The 15,088-nt window shown below is 45.1% G+C and overlaps 1 protein-coding gene across 1 annotated transcript; it reads right to left on the bottom strand.

Moving 5' to 3' along the window:
- Nucleotides 1–10,099: 10,099 nt before the first annotated feature.
- LOC119049502 (sialic acid-binding Ig-like lectin 5) lies at nucleotides 10,100–14,646 on the bottom strand. Its single transcript, XM_053659683.1, is given in 9 exon segments — nucleotides 10,100–10,294; nucleotides 10,850–11,121; nucleotides 12,183–12,281; nucleotides 12,504–12,785; nucleotides 12,867–13,124; nucleotides 13,347–13,394; nucleotides 13,684–13,962; nucleotides 14,162–14,542; nucleotides 14,610–14,646. Coding segments are annotated over 9 exon segments (1,851 nt in total).
- Nucleotides 14,647–15,088: the final 442 nt, after the last annotated feature.

The raw sequence follows: 15,088 nt of genomic DNA on the forward strand, positions 1-15,088 counted from the left end.
ATGACACCCCAACAGGAAGCCATGGGTGACAGAGCTGTGGCCAGTCCTGAAGTGGAAGTTGGGCTCCACAGGCTGTGGGGAGAGTTGTGAGGGCTGAGAAATCATCCTGTTTCAACTCCTGCAACCCAACCCTGCAAGTGGATCTACTGTGGTCCCCAGATGTTGAGCGGCTTGTCCAGCTGTGAATCTGAATGTATTCACCTTGCAGTTGATGTTGAAGTTGACAGAGAGGTCACCCAGGGGTCATTCCAGTGAGAGTTGCTCCTGACTCTTTTGGCTGGAGGGTGGAACTCAGGAGACCTACCTTCCAGCCAAAATCACTGAACATTCTGGGAAAGGAGGATTTAAAAATTTTTATTTGGACAACCCAAGGGCTGGTAGGAGAGGAAAGAAATTAGACCCACTCCAGTAGAGATTGGAACCCAGAGGAAAGTTGGGCATTAAAGTGCTTTGTTCTGAGAGACTTTGGGAACATGGGATGCACAAGTGATGGTCTTCCATGGTGATGGGTGCGTGGGACACCAAAAGCGCACAGGTGCCTTTGAAGTGGGACATGGCCAGGGAGATCTCACCCCATTCAAGGGGACCTTAGACTCTGGCCCTCAGCCCAGCAGCAAATGCTCAGTCTTAAAATTCAGGAAGCTCCATCCCCAGTGCCCCTCATGAGCTCAGTTCATATTCAAAGCAAGGGCTCCAGGCATGTGTGGGAATAACCTGCAATCCTACTGCCCTTTATGAAAGAAAGAAACTTGATAAACATTTTCTCAAACATGACGATGATGTGAAACAGGTCAGCTATTTCCTGTAACAAGTTGTGGGGTCAAAAGTTTCTTAAACTATCCTATTTTTCCATGTATAAGGCACAGTTTTTGTCCAAATAATTGAGAGAATAATAAGGATGTGCATTATACATGGGTGGTTTCAATTCAGTTTCTATATAAATGTCTTTAATTCTTTTAATTGTGCTTTTGCATTAATAGTGTAACTCTACAAAGCAATAATGATATCTGTATGCAAAATAATACCTTGGAACATGATAATCGGTTTAGTTTCTGTATATAAATAAATAAATAATTGGACTTGGCTGGTGTGGCGAGTGCTGTATTGTGAACTGAGGGGTTAGAAGTTTGATTAAATGTCAGGGCACATACCTGAAAGCGAGCCACTTCCCTGGTTGGGTGCGTGTGAGAGGCAACCACACATTGATGTTTCTTTCTCCCTCTGTCTTTCTCTCTTCCCCTTCTCTGAAACAAAATAAGTAAGATAGTTTTCAATGTTGAATAAAAAAATTAAAATAAATGATTGTTTCTGTGAACCTTTGGGCTAAAAGCATGGGCATGCATTACACACAGGAGCACTTTAGACGTGGCAAAATATGGTTCACAGGAAAATTAAATGTCAATTTGTGGTGCCAGATGAAATGTTAATTCTCTCTCTATTCACTACAGCATATCAATATTATCTGATTGTAATAATAAGGATTACTACTGTGATATTAATATCTATTACTCTAACAGAGAACTAATCTCCTATGAAGACACAATGAAGCATTATTAGTCAAAAACGTGGGGACATGTGTCCTGCAGCTGTGCCAGACAGGAATGGCACACTACTAATAAAAATAGTCTGTAATTGTCTGATTAGTGTTGTATTTTGGTTTTCAGCATTCTAGCCCTTCTTACCTGATGTGATGTAATTTCTCATTTCAGAAAAATTCCTGGGTGCCACAGGTTGCTATTTCATTGAAGCAGTGATCTCTACATTAGTATCAGTACCAGGCTCCTCAAAATCTGGGGCTGCCTCTCCCATGGGGAACATGTGAACCAGAAGTAACCAGCTCAACCATACACTCACCCCAGACTCCTCACATGTTGCAAAGAACATTGTCTTGTGCAAGCAAAGAACTTAGGGAAGCAGCATTTACATGGTTGTGCCCCCACCATGCACATCACTGAACAGTATAGAAAATCTCAATGTGGATTATAAAAATGGGAAGAAATAATCAGAGTTTGCAAGAATGTTCAAAATGGGGAACCCCCTTTCACTGCTTGTGGAAATGTAAGTTGGAGCAGCTGCTATGTAAATCAGTGTGGCAGTTCCTCAAAAACTGAAAATGGAGCTGCCCTAAGATCCAGCAATTCCACTTCTGAGCACATAATTTGGGGAAATGAAAACACTAACTTGAAGAGCCCTAGGCACCCCTCTCTTCACTGAAGAATCATTTACAATCACCAATATGGGAGAGCAACTTCAGTGTCCATTGATACATGAAGGGATGAAGAAAATATGGTGTATGTACAATGGAATATGCTTGTGCCATAAGGCTAAGTGAATCAACAATGCTGAGAAAGACAAATACTGTACAATTTCACTCATGTGTGGGAACTTTAAAACAATCAAACTTAGAGTTAAAATAGGTAGGTGATTCCCAGAGAAGGAAAATGGGTGCAAAATAAAAAGACAACCCACAGAATGAGAAAACATGTTCACCAATATACCTGATGAGGGGATAATATCCAACATTTATAAATAAATTATAAATTCAACACCAAAAAAACAATTAAAAATAAGCAAAGGACCTGCTAGACACTTCTCTGAATAGGACATATTAATGGCCAATAGAGAGATGAAAAGATGCTCAACATCACTAAATATCAGAGAAATGCAAATTAAAACCACAGTGTGATGTCTTCTCACACCTGTCAGAAGGGCTATCATCAATCAATAAACAAACAAGAAGTGCTGACAAGGATGCGGAGAAAAGGGAAGACTTTTGCACTCTTGGTGGGAATGCAGATTGGTGCAGCCACTGTGGAAAGGAGTATGAAGATACATTAATAAATTAAAAATGGATGTACCATTTGACTCAGACATCACACTTCTGGGAATATATCCAAAGGGATGCAAAACACTAATTTGAAAGAACATAAGCATGCCTATGTTCATTGTAGTGTTATTTACACTCGCCAAGATATGGAAGCAGTCTGAGTGTGCATCTGTAGATGAGTGGATAAAACAACTTTGGTGCATTTACACAATGGAATACTACTCAGCCCTAAAAAAGAAAAAGATACCATTTGCGACAATATGGAGGGCCCTGGAGAATATTATACTCAGCAAAATATGTCAGTAACAGCAAAAAAAACCCCACCATATTTATTCACTTATAGGTGGAATATAATGAACAAACTGAACTAACAAGCCAAACAGAGACAGACTCATGAATGGAGAGCAGATGACAGCTGGTGTTGGGGGGAGTTACAGGGTAGAGGGATTGAACAAAATGCAAAAAACACATGGACATGGACAACAGTGTATTGATTGTGAAGGTAAGGGGGACTATGAGGGGACTAAATGGTAATGAAAAAATACAAGCAAACATTTAAAAATAAAAAGTCAAACACATAGATAGCAAGAATAGATGGGTGGTAGCCAGAAGAAGTAAATGTGGGTAGTGGAAAATGGGTGAGGTGGTCAAAGCTACAAACCTTCAGTCATAATATAACTAAATCATGGGGACATAAGAAAGAGCACGGTGACTGTAGTTAATAATAGTGGGTATTAGTATTATTAACTATAAGAATGCAGTTAATAATGTGTTGTATAACTGAAAGTCTAAGAGAGAAAATTGTTGAAAGTTCTCTTTACAAGAGAAAAGATGTGGAATTCTATGTGGTGATGGATGCTAACATGGGTTATTGTGGTGAGCACTTGGAGATACATACATATTTTAAATCATTCAGTTTATGGCTGGGTCAAGTTTCTATGTCTACCCTGCTCCAGGTCCCACACACCCCATCCCCCACACCCTCTGCCAAGCCCACCACAGTGAGGACCTGTCATACCCAGAGAGTTAGAATGTCCCTGTGTCCACATCTGGGCACCCCTCACACTTGGGAACAATTGATGGTCTTCAGGGCACAGAGGAGAGCCCCTGCCTTTCCCTCTATTTACAGATTTGACTGTGTTCTGTGTGGTCAGTGGAGCTATAAGGGGATGATGGCTCTTTCCAAGAAGCAGCAGCATGAACAAGAGCTGAGGTCACCTGGGGGCCCAGAGTGGAGATGGTGCAAAGAAGCACAGGACTTTCTGCATCATGACATGTGTGTTGGTGGAGGGTGATTTGGGGTAAATCTTGCCAGTGAAAGGTAAATGTCAGGTTCCCTCACCAGACCCCTGTGCCCAGATTCCAGGGTCCCCAGCACGTGGATATCAGATATCTGAGTCAGCCCTAGGATGGACACAGAGACACAGCTCAGAAATGTGTGGCACCAGGAGCATCCTCCATGTTAACTCTGCCCTCTGGCTGATGATTTTCTGGCCCTACCTGTCCATCCAGGGATGACATTTTCTGTTTTTGACAGGATCTCCTGAGCAGTCTTCTTCTGAAGAAGAAAAATGCCCTGCTCTCTCTACCCTGATATCTGTGTTTCCCAGACAACAGTCACAGGTGGGGGTTTCCAAGGAGGTGGAGTCCTCCCAAGGTTGTCGATCATCTCCTTCAGGTACTCACCTGGTCTGTTTAGGCACAGGGTGATCATGGTTCATTTGGTTTCTTCCTTCAACCAGAAGGTGTACACTATCTATGGTAAATCCATAGATTTTGGGATGAGAAAAATGGGGGTCACCTACAGGACCCTTGATGTCACAGCGTCAGTCCCTGCTCTATGAGAAGCAGTAAATTTCTATCTATGGTTCTTTCTGGAGCGTCATTTCCAAAACCTGCCCTCTCTCAGAAGATTTTCTTCTCTCCAGGGACAAATAGGGAAGGGAAGATGGAGCTCTTCTCAATGTAGGTCTTGTCACACCCTGTCAGGAAGACCCCTTTGCATCTCAGTTCTCACTCATGTCACCTCTGCCAATGTTCATCCCCCCCACCCCCCTCAGAGAACAGATGGAGAGCTGTTTCTTTCTGCTCTCTCAGAATTCTAAGAACATCTCTAGGAGCAGTAAGGTCAGGAAACCTGGACCTTTCAGAATCCAAATTCTCTCTCTGTTAGTCCTGGTCCTACGACCAGATCTGGTCACACAAGAAGCCTCAAGAAGGAGTGATTGAACTCATACTCGAGACCAGGAGCTACTCAAGCTCAGAGGCTCAACACAAAAAGGGTGGCCCTGACTCCAGCCCCACAGATGAGGGTGCCTCTGGTGGGTCTCTGCTGTCAGCTTGAGGTTGCAAGTTCAGTGGACTCATGCACAGCTGTGAGCTCATTCTCAGGGTTTCCAGGACCCTGTACTCTCACCTTCTAACTTCTATGCATTTCCTCCAGGCCAAAAAGGCCTCCCATATCTATGGAAATGTTGAATCTCTCTCTCCTTACCCCACCTTCACTTCCTCTGACCTTGCCTGGCTTGCTCTGCCCTCCATGATAACATTCTCCCTGCTGGGGTCCAGTGATGTCACAGAATTCTTTCCCCAATCTGAGTGTTTACCCTTTCTGTAGAATGAAGTGAAACTTAAAATTTATTTGAGTGCCCTGTCAGTTCCAAAAAGAACATATCTACCAGACTTCTGATTCTTTAATTCTTCATTTGAGCTAAATTGGGACTAGGAATACTGCCAAGCACAGAAAAGACTCAAAGGTTATATTTTCTGTTGTGTAGAGCTCTGTGACAGTACAAGGAAGGGATTAAAAGCAAGAGAAAATAGCAACCCACTCTTGTGAGAAAAAGAAGGAAGCAATGGGAAGAGTCTGACCCAGAAGGTTTTCTGGATGAGGTGACTAGATTCAGGCCTGACAGGCAAAGAACCCAGTGACCTCTGAGAAATGCACTGTGTCTCCGAAATTAAGGCTCCTCTACCCAAGGATGAGGTGCCCAAGGGGAGACTGAGGAGGGTTTGTGTGCACCTCTGTTCTGTAGGATAGAATGCCAATCTCCCTCATTCCCCAGCCTTACCTTGAAAGAGGCAGGTCAAGGCTGAGCCTCCAGGGGTCGCACCATCCTCCCTACCAGACCTGAGAGCTCCTCCAGGAAAGGTTGGCTCTGTCCTTGGTGCTGGAGCACACCTGGGTTCCCTCTGCCAAGGAATTCAGCCCACAGGCACAAAGGTCTGAGTTTTAGGTAAGCAGGGCACCTGGGATACAGGGGCTATGGCAAGGCGGGGTCCTTCTTGGAAAGGAGGAGTCAGAAGGAGACGTGGCAGTGGGCTGGGCTCATGTCTGCTTTTCCTCTCATTCCTCTGATTTGTCATCACGCTGTTTAATGTTATTCTTCCTTGAAGTTTTTCCACAAAAAGCAACCATTGCAACAAAAACACCTGAAGTTTGAAATATGTTTGCATGTGTTGTTTTCGAAAAATATATACATAGTTCATGTTGCATAAACCTTATATATTTATTATAGCTTACATTATAGAAATGTCTTATAAATACTGTAATGAATATATAACTAATTATTACACTGAGTAATACACGGTAATTTTTATATTGTATTTTATATACTATAGTACAATAGTATACATTTACAAATATAAGAATTACATAATATGGTACCTTGTTAAAATAGTTTACATTATATAAACATACAAGTTATACTGTGGTATCATGTCTCAAGTCAACAATAAAACAAAAAGCCTCTCCAGGAGCCTCAGAATTTCTTTTTATTTACTTTCTCTCAAAGCCCCTCTCATTTTCATGTCCCAAAGACCACAGAACCAAAGCAACATGATCAGTGTGGGTAAATGCCATTGGGAGATTTGGTGTCTTGGCTTAAATATTGTGCCTCATTTTCTGGATTCAAGCATTTCCCAAATACGCCTAATAAGTGCCCATTTTCTTTCACTTTCAATTATTTTAAAGTTTTAAAACGAGGAATTTTATTTCTTCTATTTACTTTTTCCCCAACGAATTTTGTTATTTTTGGCACAAGTCCTGAGCAGAATGATTTAACCAGTTATTATCAAGACAAGAGTCACAATTCAACTTCTTGCCATACTGAAATTGGAGTTCATGTAGTGGATGTGGGGAACCAAAGTCCTAGTTACAAACTGTAATTGTCCCCTTCTTTCCTCAAGGCTATTTTTTTTCAATTTCTAAAATTGAGGAAATGAATCACCTACATGCAGGTGCTTGTTTGGTATCACTGGGGCACTCATCTGAACCCATTCTACCTGTGTACACTTCAGAGTCATTTTTCCATTGCAGCCAATGTTGTGGCTAGACCAGCCTTTGTGGTCCTTGTTTTGATTAAAACACACTTCAGCAACAACCATTAGGAAACTTTGAAAAAAACCAAGTGTATTGCAGTCATCTCCTATTATCCACAGTTGTGCTTTCCATGGTTTCTCTTATCTGTGATTAAACATGGTCCAAAAATACTAAGTGGACGATTTCAAAAATCAACCACTTATGTTATAAATTCCACAATTTTCTGAATAATACGATGAATCTTGTATTTCCTCTGTGTCCTGCCTGAGTGTGAACCATGTCTTTGTCCAGCATCTCTGCACTGTATATACTGCTCACCTGTGAGTCACTTAGTACCCAATTAGGTCTTCAGATCTACTGTCCCAGTATCTCCATGACTTTTGTTCAAGTCACCCTTGTAGTAGCCTTATGCAAAGTCACAATGTCTGTGGCATTTACCTTTCTACACCTCATCACATAGGCCTTGTGACACCTTCCAACAGCCCAGGAAGTGATGGGAACCCTGGTCGGGAGGGTCTGGGTGTTGTGGCTGCGATAAACAAATTCACACAGACCAAAGAAATCCTATGGAGCAAAGGGGACAGCATGGCCACTCTCTGAGTGAGAGAGGGTCTCAATCCTTGCCTGGACAAACTTTTATTGCTTTTCTGGGCACATTACACCGAGAATGGTCCTCATTTACTATGCCCAGGTTTAATTTAGGTGGTTACATATTACAGAAAACAAAGGAGAGAATGTTGCAAATTACATCAAAGAAGAAGGATATTTGCAAATGTAAAGAAAAAAGTGGTTGAACTGGTTGCACTTCATACTTGGGAGGTTTAGCACAGATTTTAGGAAGTTACTTTAAAGATATGCAATAAGCCTTTCCTGGCTCAATTTAGGGTGAGGTTGTTCTAGCAAAAGCAAGCCTCAAAGCAGCCTAGGTACAATGCAGACCTGACTCCCCAAGGGAGAACCTATCCCATGGGCATGGGTCCTGTGTGCCAGACCTTGCTCCCCACTGGCCTTTCTGACTGAGGGCTGGGCTACATTCCCCATGCCACATGGGATGGTCTCCTCTAGGAAGAAGGGTTAGTACATTAATACAAGATATTTTTATAAGTTTTTACATATTTATTTTTAGAGAGGAAAGAAGAGAGAAAAAGAGAGGGAAGCATGAATTTGTGGTTGCCTCTCACACACTCCTCATTGGGGACCTGACCCACAACCCAAGCATGTGCCCTGACAAGGAATTGAACCAGAAACCCTTTGGTTCACAGGCTGGCACTCCATCCACTGAGACACACCAGCCTGGGCAATAGAAGATATTTCAAGAGAGGGAGAGACCACATTTCATGGTCTTAACCTTTATCATAGTATATTGTTATAATTCTTCTGCTTTACTATTAGTTATTGTTAATATCTTTTTGTGCTAATTTACCTATTAAATTTCATCATAGGTGTGTCATAGGAAAAGTCATAATATATATAGGACTCGGCATAGTCTGCAGTTTCAGAAATCCACTGGAGATCTGGAAACATCTCACCCACTGTTAAGACTCACCCACAAACTCTAGAGACTTCACAATCAAAGAGCTTATTGTTAGGCACCTAATATGGTACCACCCATGACTCTGGTTGTTTTGTTTTAGAACTTTGTTTTTAAAAAATTAAATTAAATAAACTATATAGAGGAGGGAGACTATGAGTTCTTTCTTCATTCCATACTTTTAACCTAAGTCTGTCCAAGAATACAGTTTCAAGGACAGAATGGGGTGCGCCAGATGAAAGCAAGGAGGTGTGGCCTCCAGGAGGGAATCTCAAATTGCTTAAACTTTTGTAGAAACCACCATAGAAGATTTCATGGACAAAGGCCATGGAGAGAAGGTGGGTGAGGAGGAAAATGCCAGGGGAAGAGACCTGGGATGTAACAATTAAGAGCAGGGAGTCAGGTAGGGGTTTGTGTGAGACAGAGGTAGGGTCAGCTCTCTGGCGTGTCCTCTGGGAGGACAAACCCAGCCATAAATCAGGAGGACTGTGGGAGGCGCTGTAACTCCCTACATGGTGCTGGCAGCCCTTCTGGAAACATTGTATGTTCACAGCAGAGCTCTAGTTTGGTAACAGTCCCTTCCCCTGACCTTATTCTTTTGCTCTGTGAAAAGGGCTCCCTGACATCTGCTTTCTTGCAAAGATTGGGCCTGTGGCTCACTGTGGCTGCACTGGCTGCATCTGAATCCTTTTTTTTGTCCCTGAAATAACTCCTTTTCAGGGATGCAATGCCTGGTCAGCTCCTCCTTACAGCCAACAAGTGGTTGGAAAGATCTCTGTTGGGCTGTATGTGGGATGGGGAAGAAAATGGTGCTCAGAAGGTGCTGGAGAATGGACAGGAACAAATGAGGCAAAATGAACCCAGAGAAACTGAGATACGTCATCATGAACCATTATGAACTGAACACAAAGTGGACAGGGATGTCTTTCCCTGTACAGGCTTCGATGAGTTCTGGGATGGAAAATGAGAGCAACAAGTTGCTGCCCTGTTTTCTATGGCTGGACACCCTTGGCTTCAGAAGAACTTGCCACTCAAGAAATTTTTTGAGCAGATTTTTTTTTCTATTCAGAAAAAGGAGGCAGGCAAGCCCTGGACCTCTGCTGCTTGTAATTTTCTTAATGCTCACAGCCACCTTTGACTAGGATGCATGGTCTCTGCTGTACAGAATGGGAAAGTGAGGACAGAGAAATGAAGTAAATCACTTGAAGACAATGCCTTAGGAAGTGCTGAAGTCTGTACTTGAGCCCATGTCTCTCCATTCTCATCACCCTTCTTCTTTCTGCTCTGCCTGCAGATGCTCTTACAGTGGTTAATGTTAATGTTGCATGAGGTCTCCTCACGTTTCATCAATTAGTCCCTGACTTCTTTCCCTCACAGAGGCTTTGACATCTCAGGCCAGGACCAAGCTCTGAGCAAGTCCTCACTGGCTTGTCTTCTTGATCTCTGAGTACACACAGATGCTGGTGGCCTCCTTGTCCTGAGCCTCACACAGCTTCCTCCCATGAAAGGTGAGATTGGCGTACTGGGTATCCTGCTCCTCTCCTGATGGAGAAGCATCCCCCATGGGCAACACTTGGTCTGGGTGCCTGTCTGGCTGTGAATTTTGCTGGGAACCCTGAAGAAAAGGGAGAGAAAAGTCAGAGAAGAATAAATCAGACATGGTCTCAAGGGGAAGTTGGGATGATAGAACAGTTTTTATTCCTCCTCTTATTCCACAAACACTCCACATGAACTCAACTATTTGCTCATTCCTTTAAAACTTTGTAATACTACAGTTGATTAGACCACATTGAGAGCTTACTAATCACATTTCGTCCTCACAGAAACTAAGTATAAATGATACTCTTACTATTTCCATTTACAGATAGAAGAACTGAGATGAGGACAGTTGAAGAAACATGCCCAGAATGGGTAGAAAGTAATAGTTTTGGAGAGACAGTTCTGCAGGCTATACTGGAAAAGAGGTGAGGTAAACTCAGTGTTCAGCAGCACTGGGGCAGGAGGCTGACCCTGGGATCTGTGTAAGAAAGGGGAAGTCAACTCCCAGCCATCTGTCTAGTTGACCACAGAGGAGCCGGTTTGGGGAAATTCTGAGCAGCTCAGCTCACACTCACTGAATGGACATGCCCAGCCCCTCCCCATACACTCCATGAGGTGATACATCACTCACCCAGGTAACTATACCCATGCCATGGTCTTCATCATTTGTGACCTTTTGTCTCCTGTCTGTTTGCTTCCTGCAGAACTTTACTCTAAGGGAAGAAGTCAGGAGCCACAATGGCTCAGGCGCAGGTGGACAGGCTGCTTCCACTTCCTGAGAAGACCACTGAGGCATCCAGATCCCAGAACCTAACTCAGAGACCTTCTGACATGAAAGTGAGTGCTCCATCCTCTGGACGACCAGGTGTTTGGCCAAGACTAAACTTACATCTTGATAGGCCCCTACACAGAGAGAAATGTCTACACAGGCAGAAACATCAACATAAGCAATCACAATAGTGTTATTCCTGACAGCCCCAAAGTAGAAACTACTGTACTGTCTATCAGTGAATGAGGAGACAAGTAAAAAGTGCAGCATCCATGCCATGGAATATTATTTGAAGTAAAAAAGAATTTAGAAAAATGACACATGAACCTTGAAAATATAGTTATGCAGAAAAGAGCCAAAAGGGATCAGGCGTTGTAGAATTCCATTTATATGAAATGTCCAGAATGGGCAGATATAGAGACACAGGAAATAGATTAGTGTCTATCTCGGGCTGGGGCAAGGATGGTGGCAAAAAATGACAAATAAGGGATTTTTTCATTCATCTTGTGCTAATTAAAAAAATTTAAAATTGATTATGGTGACGTGAGCACAACTCTGTGACTGGACAAAAAGTCACTTAATTGTACACTTTAAATATATAAAAATGTGCCCTGACTGGTGTGGCTCAGTGGATTGAGCACTGGTCAGTCAACCAAAGGGTCACCAGTTTGATTCTCAGTCAGGGCACATGCCTGAATTGCTGCCAGGTCCCCAGTAGGAGGTGCATGAGAGGCAGCCAAACATTGATGTTTCTCTCCCTCCCTTCTAAGTCTAAAAAATAAGTAAATAATATGTTTTTAAAAATAAAATGAATATATAAGAATTTTATCTCAATAAAACTGCTACCCAATCCCCCTGAAAAAATACCCCTCTGCCCTGGCTGGTGTAGCTCAGTGGACTGAGCTCGGGCTGCAAACCAAAGGGTGGCCAGTTTGATACCTAGTCAAGGCACGTGTCAGGGTTGTGGGTCAGGTGTCCCCAGGGGAGGCCACATGAGAGGCAATCACACATTAATATTTTTCTCCCTCACTTTTGCCTTCCCTTCTGCTCTCTCTAAAAACCAAAAAATAAAATCCTTTAAAATAAAATATTTAAAGAGACCTCTCCATATGTACTCAACTCCACCTTTCTGGGATTCAGGGGCCCCTCTCTGTACTCTCCATGACACAACTCCCTCCCCGGGACACAGGCTTACATGCAAAGAGGATGAGACACAAGCACAGGGACAGGAGGACCATAGCACCAGCACCTCCAAGAGCAGCAGCAAACTCTCTGGAAGCCGATGCTGACTGCCCTGCAGAGAAGAGGGGTGTGAGCCCACACTGTGGCAGTACTTTGTGTCTTGTCTCCCCATGTCTTTGCAGAACCTGCTCTACCTGTAGAGTGTTCAGACAGAAGATGGAGGGTCCTGTCCTAGTAAATAATGCCCTTGCTGGCCACAGCCCCTCTTACCACCTCCATCCTCTCTTTGATCCATTCCGGTCTGCATAAACCTCTCCCTCCAGCAGACCCTCACCTGGCAGCAGCAGAACACTGGCACTCTGGTCCCCGTGGACATTCTCTGCCTCACAGCTGAGTCTGAGGCCAGCGATGAGTCCCGCTGGGAGGCTCAGGGAGTTGTTGGCCCAGGGCCCAGCGCAGCTGGAGGTGACCTTGTAGGAGGTGTTGCTGAGGTTCCCCTCCAGCAGTGCCTCCCCAAGCGGCCAGTGCAGGTAGGGGGCCAGCTTGGCACGGGAGGAGCAGCTGCAGTTCAGACTCTCATACTCCCAGGAGCAGGAGGGTCCCAGCAGTTGCGGGGGGACCGTGGAGAGCAAGAAGTGTCAGTGTTTCTTCCATCCTCCAAAAACCCAGGTGACCTGCCCACAAGAGTCCCCACACTCACAGACCACTGATAGGCTGAGAGAGATACTTTGGGAGCCCAGCGGGTGCCAAGTGTGGCAGGTCAACTGTCCTTCTTCCCCAGTCCCCACTCAAGGCAGCTCCAGGATCAGGGTATTGGAGATGGGGGTGGTGTTCAGGGCTAGGGGCCCCCGAAACCAGCTCAGTGCTGCAGGGGGGTTGCTGTCAGCCACACAGAGCAGATGCAGAGCCTCACCCTCCAGGATTGGAAGGGATGTGGTTTGTAGAATCTTAAGGGCTAGTGGAGAGAGATGCAGACAGAGGCAGAAAGATGGTGGGGAGAGAGGGAGAGAGAGAGAAAACAGAAGAATGTACCCACCCACAAGAGGTGAGGGCCAGAGGGTGGTGAATTTCCTCCTTGTCTCTCCCATATCTGATCCCATTCATACTCTGATTCCCCCTCAGCTTCCCCCTCAGCCAGGGGCAGGTCCCAACCCCACAAAAGGAGGTTCTTTCCTACCTGTGACATTTCTGAAGGACACGCCGATGGTGAGGTTCTGTGAGGCATCTGGGACAGAAAGACAGGGCCCTGTTTCAAAGAGGAGGAGTGGATGGGAGTCATCCCAACTCAAGGAGAAGCAGTGGGAACCAAAATGGTGGCATAGCTGTGTTCGGGCCCACTCCGTTCTACACTCAGGTGCATAAATGAGTTCCCTCCTTTTAGCTCAGCCTACTGCACACACACACACACACACACACACACACACATACACACACACACACACTACACACAAAGACACAATCAGGTTTGCCAGCCCCTCTGCCCCCAGGACGCCAGCTGTCCCTCCAACACTCACAGGAGACATTGAGCTGAATGGTTTTCTGTGTGGTCACCTTGGGTCCTGCAAGTGTCACCAGACAGGTGGCTGTGGTGCCGTGGTCCCTGGGCTTTGGGGTGAAGGTGAGCATGGAGGAGCGAAGGGTCTTGGGATTCAGAGTGCCAAGAGCATTTCCCACCCATGAGAAGATGAGAGGACTTCCCTCTTCACAGGAACCTGGCAGGCTGCAGCTCAGTTGTGTGGGGCGGCCAGACTCCAGAGGCCCCCAAATGTGGATGTCAGGTTTCTGTGTCAGGTCTGAGAAGGAGAGAGGGAGGTGCCTGGGACCTGAGGCTGCATTGGGGATACAGAATGTGACCCCACCTGGGACCCATGGCTGAGGGCCTGAGTTCATCCCTGGTGCTGTGTCTCTTAGATTTAGTAGTGTCCCAAGAGCCAGTTTCAGTTCTAACCCGGGTCCCATGTCTCACCATCCTCTCCTGGGCCCCTGCCATACCTGTCACTTGCAAAGTCAGCTTCTTATCTTGGTAATCATTACGGTGAGTATATTGTCTCTGCCCTTGTAAGACATAGTTTCCTGCATCACTCTTACTGGCATCTCTGATGCTCAGGGAACAGTTGTTGGCTCTGGGATTCATGAGGAAGAATCAGCATTGCATCTCCATTTTCACTGGTGTATTTAGGTCATTTGTAGCCACAACTTCAAAGCTATGTAAGTGGTGCCCACTGTGGTACCAGTGGATGTAGATTTTGGTAGAGGGATATGACGATATCCAAGAGGAGGGAAAGGAGCAGGGCACATTGGTGCATCCACCCTCCTGCAGGCTTACAGATTCCTACAGTTGGATACCATAACCTCTCTGCTGCTGCAGGGAACCTGGGGGGACACAGACACTCAGCATTGGCTCCAACACATCCCCACATCTCTTCTCAGGCCCTCTCACCTCTCCACAGCAGAGGCAGCAGCAGTAGGAGCAGCATGTTTGCTTCTCCCAGGGCAGAACAGGTCCAGGCCCCTGTGTCAGGGAAGGAAGTGCCCAGCTGTGGGGTGGACCCAATGACACCCTAAAAGGAAGCCGTGGGTGACAGAGCTGTGGTCAGGCATGGAGGGGAACTCGGTCTCCACAGGCTGTGGGGAGTTCTGTGATGGCTGAGAAGTCATCCTGTGTACCCTCCCCAACCTGACCCTGCAGGTAGATCTACAGTCGCCAGATGTGGAGAGGCTTGTCCAGATGTGAATCTGAATGTGTTCACCTTGCAGTTGATGCTGAAGTTGACCAGGGGTCATTGCAGTGAGAGGTGTTCCTGGTGCCTCAGGAGACCCACCCTCCATCCAACACCCATGAATGTTCTGGGAAAGGATGAGTTTACATTTTCCTTCAACCACCAAGTGCTGATAAGAGTAGAAGGAATTTACACCCAA

The sequence above is a fragment of the Artibeus jamaicensis genome, unplaced genomic scaffold (genome assembly GCF_021234435.1).
Source record: "Artibeus jamaicensis isolate MK-2021 breed Jamaican fruit bat unplaced genomic scaffold, CSHL_Jam_final scaffold_804, whole genome shotgun sequence".
Lineage (NCBI taxonomy): Eukaryota > Metazoa > Chordata > Mammalia > Chiroptera > Phyllostomidae > Artibeus > Artibeus jamaicensis.